General features: G+C 41.6%; 1 protein-coding gene across 1 annotated transcript in view; it reads left to right on the top strand.

Moving 5' to 3' along the window:
* cdh13 (cadherin 13, H-cadherin (heart)) overlaps positions 1–13,753 on the top strand; it is a 944,123-nt gene that overhangs the window by 416,811 nt on the left and 513,559 nt on the right. Inside the window, exon 5 of the mRNA XM_078400759.1 lies at positions 2,930–3,079. Coding sequence (XP_078256885.1) covers positions 2,930–3,079 — 150 coding nt within the window. The remainder of the gene's footprint in view (positions 1–2,929; positions 3,080–13,753) is intronic.

Below are 13,753 nucleotides of genomic sequence, written 5' to 3'. Positions count from 1 at the left end.
ATCAACCTAGAATTAGTGCTGTGAGCCAAGAGTTAATGTACTACTCTTGCTGTAAAAGGTGAAAGACATGCCAGTGTTTTCCCACTCAACATTTGTGAGCCATGTGCTTTGAGTTCAGAGATGATTGTCATCCCATTGCTGCCTATTGTAAAATCTGAACCAATATATTTTATAATCAAGATATTGTTTTGATTAAACCGTTGGCTGAGATTCTCTCTTCCATTCTGCCCAGATTGCATCAATGATTCTTTGGTGTACGACGAGTTTCATGACAAAGCCAGTTGAACCACACATTCTGAGCCGCAAGAAAATCTCTTTAAATCCATCATGCGGTTTTAATGACGTTGTCTTCCACTGCTCACAAACCCATGAAATTCATGAATGGGAGAGCTGTTCGAGCATTCATCTGTATGATCTCTTTGGGCTCTTGTTTCATTTTTCACAGTGTGAAAGAAGCCTTTGAGATTACATGAGCTTAGGCAATCAGCCAGCTTTATATCAACTGCAAATAACCTTATTGATGGCGTCAGAATGTTGGCCATGGATTCAATATGGTGCAGGGGATTGATTGCATTTTTTAATTAACTTATGCAGCGTTTAAATTGGGTTGACCAGTACCTTTAAGGCAAAGATAGATCGATAGACTCTTGATTAGTACAGATGTCAAGGGTTATAGGGCAAAGGCAGGAGAATGGGATTAGGAGGAAGAGATGGATCAGTCATGATTGAATGGTGCAATAGACTTGATGGGCCGAATGGCCTAATCATGTTCCTATCCCTTATGACCTTTTGACCTTGTCCATTCTTATCTTGCAATTTAAATAGTTGAACACCACAACTCGGGCTCAGATCTGCTGACAGAGCTTTCCATGTCTAATAAAATTGTGCCAATAAAATGTTTTGAAGAGTTTTGTAATATTCATGAAACTGTGAAGAGAGGCCATCTGTGGTGTGATAGAAAATGTCACATTGGGAAATAGTTTGACTGCATTGTGCACTATCGTTCTTCATTTGAATTTGGTGATAATCAAAGCCAGGGTGTTTACTGAGGCACCCCCAGTCCCAGACCTTTTCCAGACACCAGAAAGACACCAAATGCTGCCTTTTTAATAATAAGGAATGAGCGCAACTTGAAATAATTACTAGCAGTGCAGAGTTTAGTTTGGAGATACAGCGCGGAAACAGTCCCTTCGGCCCACCGTGTCCGCGCCGACCAGCAATCTCTGCACATTAGCACTATCCTACACACACACACACTAGGCAAAATTTTACATTCATACCATGCCAGTTAACCTATAAACCTTTACGTCTTTGGAGTTTGGGAGGAAACCGGAACACTCAAAGAAAACCCACGCAGGTCACGGGGAGAACGTACAAACTTTGTACAGACAGCACCCATGGTCTGGATGGAACCCGGGTCTCTGACCGTTGTAAGGGTCTCTACTGCTGCACCACAGTGCACACTGCATGAAGCAAATTAATTATCGGGTAACATATGCACATTCCCTTTACAAATCCAAAGGAGAACAAAGCAAGTTGATTTTTATGTTTGGTAGTCTTTAAATTTGTTTCAAATAATGCACTTAAAACTCATTTTAAATGAATTCAATACAATCCTAATAAATCCAGCAAACAAAATAGATATTAGAAGGACCACAATTTAAAACTGTGTACTAAGTGCACTTGTAATATTTATTCTGCCACAATAAACAAAGGAAAGGTCAATGGATTTTAATCACAGAGTGCAAGCAATTGGAATACTATTGTGGGAAAGAAAACAATTTAGATTGCCTTGTGCCGTGAGCACTGATTAATTGTCATGTGGAACAATTAAGAATTCAACAATTGCTTTGATATACTGTTTTACTGAAAGGACTGACACTGTGCATTTCCAAATTGTTAGACAGTCTGAAGGCTGAGGGAAACTGGTCTTCCTCGTTCATGTCCATCATTCAAATGTTATATCACTATCATAGTCCGTCCTGAAAAGGGCGCAAGCTTCCGGCGACAATCAGTGGGAGTACTCACTTGTACAGTAGACGATGATGGTAGCAGAATTAGCTCAGGACACTTCCAGTTTCCAGCCCCGTGACGTGGATGCTTCTGCTATGGGGCCTGGGAAGCTGGTGATGAAACAAATCTTTGGGTGCCAGCACTACACATGTGTGACAGCTTTGGTCAGAGTTTGTACCTTCCTTGACATATTTGGTTCCAAATTCTTTGAGCCAGCGGGTGGAGTTGAGTAAACTGTTGTCAGGTATTAAAACACACGTTTCACACCTACATTCAAATCAAACCTACAATCAAGGGTGGCAGAGTGGCGCAGCGGTAGAGTTGCTGCCTTACAGCACCAGAGACCCACGTTCGATCTTTACTATAGGTGCTGACTACACGGAGTCTATACGTTCTCCCTGTGATTGCGTGGGTTTTCTCCGTGTGCTCCGGTTTACTCCTACACTCCAAAGACGTGTGGGATTGTAGGTTGATTGGCTTCTGTAAATTGTAAATTGTCCCTGGTGTGTAGAGTAGTGCTAGTGTATGAGGATTGCTGGTCGGCACAGACTAGGAACCTGTTTCCATACTTTATCTCCAAACCAAACTAAAGTTCACCAACTCTGCGCCTCTCCCCATCTCTCACTCAAATCCCCATTGCTGAAACCATCAGTTATCCAGTGATTAATATTAATAATCTTGGTAAATTCAAGGAGGTTTAATTTACCACACCACTTTCCAGTGTCTTTGAGAGTTACTGATAAAGAACTATTGGCTATGAAGTGATGGTACTGGCATCTACATAAACCCGGATTGTGCTTGGCAATGTATTAACTATCATTCAGAAATGGAATTTAGAAATTTCTTATTTATCATTATGCAAGATTTGGTATTTTTGGGTTGTGAGTGATGATAGATGTGTTTTGGTATTTTCCAGGTAATAACTGACAGGAAAGAGAACATCAACTTTCAACTCCGTGGTAAGGGTGTGGACGAGGAACCAAAGGGCATTTTCAAAATCAATGATCAGTCTGGACAAGTCATTGTGACCCGTACTTTGGATCGTGAGTTGATGGATACGTACATTGTAAGTGTTTACATAGAATTTTAGATTTTTCATGAGTAACAAACAAATGCCACAAACATTTATTAAATTCTCTAAGTGGAATTGTTCAACAACACAGCTAGAATAGAAATATATCTGCAAACAGACAACTGCAGTTTTACACTTGTGAACTAACAGTTTACATTTTGGTCAAATTTTAACTCTACATTTCCACCAAGAATACACTGGTTGGGAGATTAAGATGGTGGAATAAGGAATTTCCTCACCAACCCAACATCCCCAACCATTTAAGTTGACTGGGTTTAAGTTTAACAAGTCCAAATGCAATTGCAAGGTTGACTACCAATGATATCACCAGTGACTGAGCACACAATCTTGAATCTATTAATAATGGATAGTGGTCACAAGAGACCCCAAAAAGTAATATCTTGATGAATTCTGCTCCATAACCAGACTACATCCTTTCTCCTCCTATGGTCCTATGTATACATTGTGTATGCAAGCAAAGAATCTCACTGTGCCTAGTCACATGTGACAATAAAGTATTCCTATTCCTATTCATCGAGCCAAATCCCACCATCTTTCTTGCTATCTCTCTTTTTTTTTTTTTTTTCCTCTCTCTCTCTCTCTCTCTCTCTCTCTCTCTCTCCTCTCTCTCTCTCTCTCTCTCTCTCTCTCTCTCTCCTCTCTCTCTCTCTCTCTCTCTCTCTCTCCTCTCTCTCTCTCTCTCTCTCTCTCTCTCTCTCTCTCTCTCTCTCTCTCTCTCTCTCTCTCTCTCTCTCCTCTCTCTCTCCTCTCTCCTCCCTCTCCCTCTCTCTCTCCCTCTCTCTCTCTCCCTCTCTCTCTCTCCCCTCTCTCTCTCTCCCTCTCTCTCTCTCTCTCTCCCTCTCTCTCTCTCTCTCCCTCTCTCTCTCTCTCTCCCTCTCTCTCTCTCTCTCTCTCCCTCTCTCTCTCTCTCCCTCTCTCTCTCCCTCCCTCTCTCCCCTTTGGCACTTTGCACAGAATTTAATCAACACTTAAGTGATTAGGGCTGTGCACACATGCACTGGGGGCACGAGTTTATAATCTTGGAAACTCTCAAACACCATGGGTAGAATACCTTGCGAGCTCTGTGCCAAGATTTAAAACGTGTGCCTGTGACAGGTGCCAAAGAGCATGTAAATAAAGTCTCTCCTTTATTCTGTGGTATTCACCACATAATTTACTTTCTTCATGTGAGCTGAACTTACTGAGGTCCAGGAACCCAGCCAGCACTCATTAGCACAAAAGTCTGCTTTAAATATACAATCTGCATGTTAATTCCAGTTCTGTGATTTTTTTTCTCTTCAAAGCAGCAGGAACACATTCATTTCCATGATTATGACATTGATATTCACCCCAAAGTTTAGAAGCAACATTGTTGAGAGGCTGGAAAGCCATTTGTCATTATACACTTGATTGAAAACAAAATGTTCATATTCTTGGGATAGTTTGGATGAGACATCGGACGAAAATACATTGTTACTTTTTTCCCGTAAATTTGTGAAGATTCCAACTGTGGTAGATTTGCTGCCTTACAGCGCTAGAGAGCCGGATTTGATACTAACTACGGGTGCTGTCTGTACGGAGTTTGCTCGTTCTTCCCGTGACCGCGTAGATTTTTCCCGCGTGCTCTGTTTTCCACCCAAACTCCAAAGACGTTTGTAGGTTAATTGGCATCGGTAAATATTGTAAAATGTCCCTCGTGTGTAGTGTGTGCTAGTGTAATGGGGATCGATGGCCGACGCAGACTCTGTGGGCCGAAGGGCCTGTTTCTGCGCTGTATCTCTAAACTAAACTAAACTAAACTACAGGTTGAACACCAATTAAAAAATCTTTTTTTCTTTTTTAATACCCTGACTTCCAGAGCCTTTCTGGACCATCCATTTTTTTCTGGACCGACAGAGGTCATGTGATAATGAAACGAAAAATGCACCCATGGTCCACTAATGACATCAATACCGTGTCTCTAAAGCACCAAGGAGTGCCAGAAACCTAAATAAAACAAATATAAAATGTAAACTATATGAGAATGGAATGATCTGCTGACCCATCCCTGGCTCACACCGTTTCCCCAGCTGTTTCGAACCCCTGCTTCTGACCCCACTCCTGACTTGTAAGGTGCACCAGCGAGCCCTTTTTCACCCACCACACTTTCCGGTACCACGGCTGTTGTTGTGGCTCTCGTTTAGCGTCTGGGTTTTCTTCGAGTGACTTCCCCTCTCCTCCACCTCCCTGTCCCCGCCCTCTCCTCCCTTCGAATTTGAATTTTAAAATAATATATACGATCCATTCTCTCACTTCTTCCGCTGGATTTTCTTGCTGCTTCTCTGAGAGTCGCGCATTTTGTATTGCCACTACAGACAGGCAGGAGGTGTTTTTGTAGTACATATGCAAACAAAATTTGATTTACCGCCTCTCTAATATGCAGTGCTGAACAGTGAAATAGCAGATGGCTGATGCCTGCATACATCTGTCTAGAAGTGCGGCATTTTGACACAAGTACTGCCGCATTGATTTACAATATGGCTTTATGTATTTTGTTTCGGCTGAATAAATAAAATTATTTACCCAGCCTTGTCTGTTTAACACATGGATTGCAACAATTAAAACTTGAGGTATCGAATCACAATTTGCTGGAAAATGTTCAGTTTAGAGATACAGCTCGGAAACTGGCCCTTCGGCCCTATGAGTCCGCACCAACCAGCTGGCCCCGCACATTAACAGTATCCCACACACACTAGGGACAATTTACACTTATACCAAGCCAGTTAACCTACAAAGCTATATGTCTTCGGAGTGTGGGAGGAAACCAAAGATCTCTGAGAAAACCCACATGGTCATGGGGAGGACATACAAACTCCGTACAGACAGCACCTGTAGTCGGGATCGAACCCAGGTCTCCGGCGCTGCAAGTGCTGTAAGGCAGCAACTCTACTGCTGCGCCATCGTGCCGCGCATGCAGAACTAGCGGGAGCACGGGTTGTGAATTATAAAAGTAAAAATTGCTGGGCAGTTTGTAAACAGTGTTGATCTTCCTGAGAATTTCTAGGAAGCCTTGGATTTGCATTGATAATTCAAGCTATACTTTCCACAAAGTTATTTTTGCTCTTTCATGAGTGATTAATGATCCCAATATACCAATCAACCTTGCAGAATCAGAAGGGAAGTAATTAAAACTGTGAAGTCACATTCCTTCAGGCAGAAAATGGATCCTTCAGGTTTTATATGTCTTACATTTTATGTCTCATTCTAATCTCTTTTCTCTCATTTTTTTCTACCTGGCATTAAGTTACCAAATTTAGTTCTTCATTGTTCACGTTTTGTTTCTTTCTGAGCTGTTCACCCATTGAAACTGCAAAAGGTTCTGTCTTTACGCTTGGCGGCCTGAAAACTGTGCATAACTGACTGTACATCTTAATAGGTCCCTTTTCTTTTCAATTGGGTTTTAAGCTGCAGCTCAATCAGTTGGATGTGTATAGAAAAACAATGATGCCACTGTTTGGGAAAAGTGTGTCCTCAATATTCATCCTCATTTAACATTGACAAAACATTATATCATTGCTATTTTGCAGGAGTTTCTTTTTGTTTCACTTATGTCCCAATGATGCAAAGTAATTCATTGGTTGTGAAGCACTGTTTACTATTCTGAAAGAAACGTGCTGGGGATAGGGCACGGGGGTTAAGTAAATGCAAGTCATTCTTTTCTCGATCCTTTCAATTTCATTCATTCTGTTGGAGACTCATATTTTAAGCATTTGATGGCACAGAAGTGTTTGGAGCTGAGGGGGGTCAGGGAATGTTCATCGCGTGGCGGCACGTTCAGCTCATTTTAACCTTCATATTTATATCCACAAGTACAAAGTACAATTGCTGGGAAGGTCGGCATTTGTTACTCAACACTAATTGTCCTGCAGAAGCTGGTGGTGAGCAACCTTCCCTAACCCATTCTAATCCATCTGGAGATGGTTCTCTTTCAATACATTTAATTATTTCCAAGGATTGATGTAGCTTTCTTTATCGGGCTTCATTTTGGCCATATCTGGATTATTGCGTGCATTTCTGGTTGCCTCAACACAGGAAGGATATGGAGGCTTAGGAGAGGGCTCAGAGGAGGTTTACCAGGATGATCAAAAGGACACAGAGTGGTGGAGTAACTCAGTGGGTCAGGCAGCATCTCTGGAGAACATGGATAGGTGACGTTTCGGATTAGGATCCTTCTTCAGTCTGATTGTGGAGGGGGAGGGGGAGGGGGGGAGGGGGGGGGGGGGGAGGGGGGAGGGGGAGGGGGGGGAGGGGGAGGGGGGGGGAGGGGGAGGGGGGGGGGAGGGTGGGAGAGAAAGCTGGAAGAGAGAATAAGCATGCCAAAGCCCGATCAGATTTTTTTCATTTTTACCAGGATGATGCCTGGATAAGAGTGCATTAGCTATAAGGAGCAGTTGGACAGATTTGGATTGTTTTCTCTGGAATGCTGAAGGCTGAGGGGAGACTTGCCAGAAGCATATGAAATTGTGAGAGACACAGATACGGTAGACAGTCAAAACGTTTTTCTCAGAATGGAAATTTCAAACATTAGAGGGCATAGCTTTAAGATGACTAGGACAACGTTTAAAGGAGATGCACAAGGCAAGTTTTTTTGCACAGAAGATGTTGGGTGCATGGAATGCATTGCCAGGTGTGGTGATGGAGGCAGCTAAGAGAGTGGCATGTAAAGTGGCATTTGGGTAGGCACATGGATATGCAGGAAATGGTGGGATGTGGATAATGTGGTGGGGTGTGGATTATGTGCAGGCAGGTAAGAGTTGGTCTTGGCAGCACAGAAAGTGTGAGCTAAAGGGCCTGTTCCTACGCAGTACTGTTCTACGTGACATGTTGGAGTATTCCCACACTGGTTTGGCCTTAACTTCCAAAACAGCCATTATAGTTGAAAACTATTATCAAAGTATATTGTAACAATGGGTTGTTAACTTTTCCATGTTGAGGCAGAGTTTGGTGCCTTGATAGTTCATCCTATGATTGTTGAATGAGAGAGCGGTAGGTAGGCAAGATCTCCATAGCAAAAAGCAAAAGTGTGCAAAGTTTTGTCGAATTAATTTATGGCTGGAAATTGCAGTAAAAGGGAATGTTAGCACTGCGACTAAACAAAAAGGAACATTTCATTTGTTCAATTCATCGACCGTCATGAATGGCAAACATGACTTCAGATTCAATGGCAAAACTAACAACATGATTTCATTTAGAACATGTTGCAGTGTTTAATTTGGCCACGAAAGTTCATTTTCATGGGGCTAACCTCAAATCGCCTGGATATCAAAGGAATAAAGATCATGTCAGTGACTGTAAATGATACTACTAGTGAAACCTGCCGATAGATGGTGATAATTTGAAGGGTTACTTTGATGGGTAACTTTCCGGCATTCCTGGAACTGGTTAAAAAATCTTTGTTTTAATTGGATTCAATTGTAAATAATCAAAGTTAATTAAAGTCAATGAGGTTCAATCCCCCCAGTGAATAACCAACAGGAGCTGAATCTAAAAATACCAGGCAGCAAAATCAGTATTCATTATTGCAAGAAACTATCTTAAGTTTCATCAAACAAGTTAATCAATTATTTATGTGCATTTACCAACATTAAAAATCACAGTGCTGAAGAACAAAATATTTTCTGAAAGGTTCCTAATGCTCTGTAATTAAGGATATCTAATTGAGATGCTTTCATTGTACAATATGTATTTTTTTCTTTATTTGATTACATAGCAGCTAGAGCAATAACAATTAGAGTTTTATATGGGAAATTTAACGTAGTGATGCATCCCAAAGCTCTTTGCAGGAATGTTTGCAATCAATATTTGTTGCTTGGCACAGAAGGTGATATTAACTGAAGTTCCTGATAGATGTGTTTTTAAGGCATGTATTAAAAGAACCATGTACAGAAAGGAACTGCAGATGCTGGTTTACACTGAAGATAGACACAAAATGCTGGAGTAACTCAGCAGGATAGGCAGCATCTCTGGATAGAAGTAAGAGGTGACATTTCATGTCGAAACACTTCTTCAGACTTGGAAAGAGATTTTGTGAGGAATTTCCCGATCACAGCACCTTGAAGGAAAGACTAAAACATGACCAGTAACAATAACTTTAGACTTTACTTTAGACTGTAGAGATACAGTGTGGAAGCAGGCCCTTTGGCCCACTGAGTCTGTGCCGACCAGCGATCACTCCATACACTAGCACTATCCACCACGCTAAGGACAATTTACAATTTACTGAAGCCAATTAACCTACAAACCTGTACGTCTTTGGAGTGTGGGAGGATGTAGTTCATAACAACATGTTGTAATCTAACCTTTCTGATGTATCACATGAAGCTGAATTGATTGGAGTCATTTATTTCATTGTAACACCTTGCCCAGAAAAGTTATTGCAAGATTCGTGGAACTGAATGCCGCTCGACGCAAACAGACTAATTCAGTGTTTCCAAAGCCATAGAGTTATGTTACATACATCGACCTCTAACTAAAATATAGTTAGTAATAATGTATTGTAAACTGACTTTTCTGATGTATCTCATGAACCTGAATCGATTAGAGTAATTTATTTGATTGGTGCACCTCACCCTGAAAAGTTATTGCAAGATTTATGGAAGTGAATTGGAATGCGGTAGGAAACCAGAGCACCCAGAGAAAACCCACGCGGTTTCAGGGAAAATGGACAAACTCCTTCCACGCAGCTCCTGCAGTCAGGATTGAACCCGGGTCTCTGATCCCGTGAGGCAGCAGGTCTACCGCTCTGCCACTGTGCTGTAGAGGAGCAAATAAACTGCAGAACAATCAGAACAATCAGAACAATCAGAACAGGAGTGCAGATAGCTGAGGATCCTGTGGTTAGAACGGAGATGAGGAAAAACTTTTTCAGTCAGAGAGTTGTGAATCTGTGGAATTCTCTGCCTCAGAAGGCAGTGGAGGCCAATTCTCTGAATGCATTCAAGAGAGAGCTGGATAGAGCTCTTAAGGATAGCAGAGTCAGGGGGTATGGGGAGAAGGCAGGAACGGGGTACTGATTAAGAATGATCAGCCATGATCACATTGAATGGCGGTGCTGGCTCGAAGGGCCGAATGGCCTCCTCCTGCACCTATTGTCTATTGTCTATTGTCATGGAAATTCTAAAGATAAGGATGGATTGATCTTGGAGGGATTTCAAAATTAAGAGGAAATCTTTACAATCAATGCACTGCTTAATCATGATCCAGTATAGGTCATGGATGGGTGAAATGATCTTGATGTAATTTTGGACAGCAACATTTGTGATGGCTTCCATTTTACCGAGGGTGGGGTAAGCGAGATTTCACAGTTGAGTGTAATGGAAAGAGGGAGGTCGGGGGGATGGTGAATAAGTTGGTAAGTAAAGTGAACAAGATGGTAAATAATAAATAAAGTGAAATAAGTGAGGTTGTTTAGAAAATTGTGAGATTGGATAAATCAAAGATAAGATGAGGATTTCAGCAGCGGATGAACTAAGGCAATGGGGAAGTCAGGAAAGGGTCGGTGGCCCTGATGATAATGTGGAAATGCCTGACCTTAATGTGTGTTCCCAATGTGACTCTAAGTTTGCAAGCAATTAGGCACATCCTAACATGAGGGTGGAATTATTCACTGAGAAATGGAAATGGTGGTGGAAATCAAAGATAGTGGCTTCAGTTTTCCTGAGATACCATGAAAGGCATTTCAACTTTTCTCTGCTTGTCAAACTAATTAGAGCCCGCAGAGAGGTGAAGGGAAGCGATGGTGAGGTGCTCCCGAGTGTCATCAGTGTAAAGTTGAAACTGATACTACCTTTGACAGGATGTTCGAGGCAAGGGGCAACATGTAACCAGGAAAAAAAAAGTATATTCGCATTTATAGAGCACATTTCATACCTCAAATCAGCATTCTGTCCATTTACAGTATGCCATTTTGTTGTGTAAAAGGCCGTTATTGAGGTATCAAAGATTAATAAACAAAGTATTTTCTATTGGCACTAGAGAATTTATGTGCTTTCATGCTTTTCGATATTGTGTCTGCAATGCTGGATGGTGTTCTTGTTTCCAAAGTACTCATTCTGCACTGCGGTGCACGGCTTCCTGTATACACGACAACATTCAGGAGCCAGTCTTTCTTTTGAGAAATGGCTGAGAAGAATAGATTCAATTAAGACTAAGGAACCAGCAAATATCCCATCTGCAGTACCAAAGACCCGTACCCTGGAGCTAACTACCCCCCCCACAAGCTAAGTTTTTTCTCAATACAGTTGCAGCACTAGAAACTACTACCACCATGGGAAAAAAATTCTGAGGTCTCTTCTGGTCACAAAAAGGCAGGGCCAAATCCAATCCAGCTAGTTACCACCCAATCAGCCTTCCTTTAAGAGTGATGGAAGATGCCATAGGCAAAGCTGTAAAATGACACCAACTCGCCATTAACTTACCACTTTTGCCCAGCTTGTTTTTTTTTTACACGTTTTATCAGAACTTACGGCCAAGCATGGACCAAAGGACTGAACTTGAACGTGACATGAGAGTGGCCACCTTAATGCTACATTTGGCCAAGTATGGTATTCTTGTAAAATTGAAGTCAATGAGTACCAAAGAGGTAAAACTCCATTGATTCAATTTCCACCTCGTACAAATGAAAAAAATTGGAGGTCAATTATTGTAGGACCAGGACCTCCAACAACCGGCAGGTGTTCTTCACGGTGTGTCCCACATACGGCCATTTTCTGCTTCTTTGTCAATGTCCTCATGAGGTCATTAGTGGGAACGTTTGCCAAACATTCAATTTCATTTGCAATTCCTCCGTAAATACGCACCTCTCCAGATCCAGGGACAGTTTCTACCCACCTTGTTATCAGGCAACTGAACCATCCTCCCAACAACTAGCGAACCTTCCTGTACTACTATCTACCTCATTGGATTATTTGTAATCAGACTTTACTGGCTTTATCTTGCATTAAATGTTATTCATGATAGTCCCTTGATCATGTATCTGTACACTGTGGGTGGACCACTCGTAATCATGTAGTCTTTCCACTGACTGGTTAGCATGCAACAAAAGCTTTTCACTGTACCTCAGCACACGTGACAATAAACTAAACTAAACTAAACCCGATGTCTGTATGCAGCAAGACCTAGACAACATTCAGGAATGTTTAGATAAGTGGAACGTTATGTTCTCACCGCAATGGTGGCAGTAATTGCCGTCTATAATCAGAATACAACCAAGAGTCAGGGATATGAAAGAATTCTCTCCTCTCTCTTGGATCTGTGCTGCTACAATGACTCTTGGCACTGTTCGGGACATGGCAGCTTGCTTGACTGGGAGTCAGTCAACTACACTTTATATTAATTTCCTCCTTCACTAGTACACAGTGGCTACACTGTGTTCAATCTGGTGAATGCAAAGCGGTTAGGCTATTTTCACAGCACCTCCTAAAATGGTGTCCTCCAACACTAGGAAAGGCAGGGGAGCAGGTGCACAGCAACACCTTCCAGGACTCGCACAACTGTAATTTGGAAATATATCATCGATCCTTCATCGTCACTGGGCCTAGCTCCTGGAATCCCCTCCCCTACAATGCAGTGAGCAAATCTTAATCACTTATTTTTGTTATCCCTTATCGCTTCCCAATTACTGAAGAAGCCACATGCAGTTATATTCAGCTGTGTGTATGAATTCAACATCAATACATAGGCATTCATATAACACTGTGAACAAACAAGTTGTTTCACAGTTTATGCGTCACTGTACTGCTTCCAGCATTCTGCTGCCAGTTGTAAACTGCTTTTGCGTTCGATAACAGTCCATTTAGAACAGAAAGGAATATATACATAAAACAAGGAAGCAATTATCTATTTATAAACTCAATTTGGTACCCTGGTGAAAAGATAATTGGCATGGAGGAGCATTGAGAAGTGCACAGCGACAAGAAATGCATGGGAGACTAATGAAATGGACTGGTGAGTAAGTGAAACGGGGAGTAAAATAAAGAGTTCTGAAGGATTGGCCAGGTTTGTAAATGCTCCACTCAAGTGTCAAATGATACAATGTGAGTTTAGCATTGGGTTGAGTAGTAGAGTCAGGAGAGAAGGGAGGAGTAGTTACTTTTAAAGGTCATTAATCCTTGTGATTATAATTTTGCCTATGTTAAAGTGGTCAATACTCTGGCTGCTCGAAAATTAAATGATGAGTCCAATGCATTGTAGTACATTTTTGACTATGAATGTGTACTAAGTAGATCATTAATTTGGAAAGCAAAAAGGATGTCCTGGAAAAAAAAAATGTATAGAGCTTTTAATATGTTGATAAAAACTTGTGTCAGTGGGAAATGTTACGTGAAGTTTAAAGGTATTTTCAGTTTAGTTCAGTTTAGAGATACAGCGAGGAAACTGGCCCTTCGGCCCACCGAGATCGCGTCGACCAGCAATCACCCCATACACTAACACTATCTTACACACTAGGTACAATTAACAATTTTTGCTGAAGCCAAATTTACTTACAAACCTGTACGTCTTTGGAGAGTGGCAGGAAACTGTGGTTCTCAGGGAAAATCCACGCAGTCACAGAGAGAACGTACAAACTCCATACACACACAACCCATAGTCAGGATCAAACCCGGGACTTTGGAGCTTTAAGGCAGCAAC

Source organism: Rhinoraja longicauda, chromosome 6, assembly GCF_053455715.1.
Source record: "Rhinoraja longicauda isolate Sanriku21f chromosome 6, sRhiLon1.1, whole genome shotgun sequence".
Lineage (NCBI taxonomy): Eukaryota > Metazoa > Chordata > Chondrichthyes > Rajiformes > Arhynchobatidae > Rhinoraja > Rhinoraja longicauda.
The sequence above is the reverse complement of the archived record's forward strand: the minus strand, read 5'-3'. Positions and strand labels throughout refer to the sequence as shown.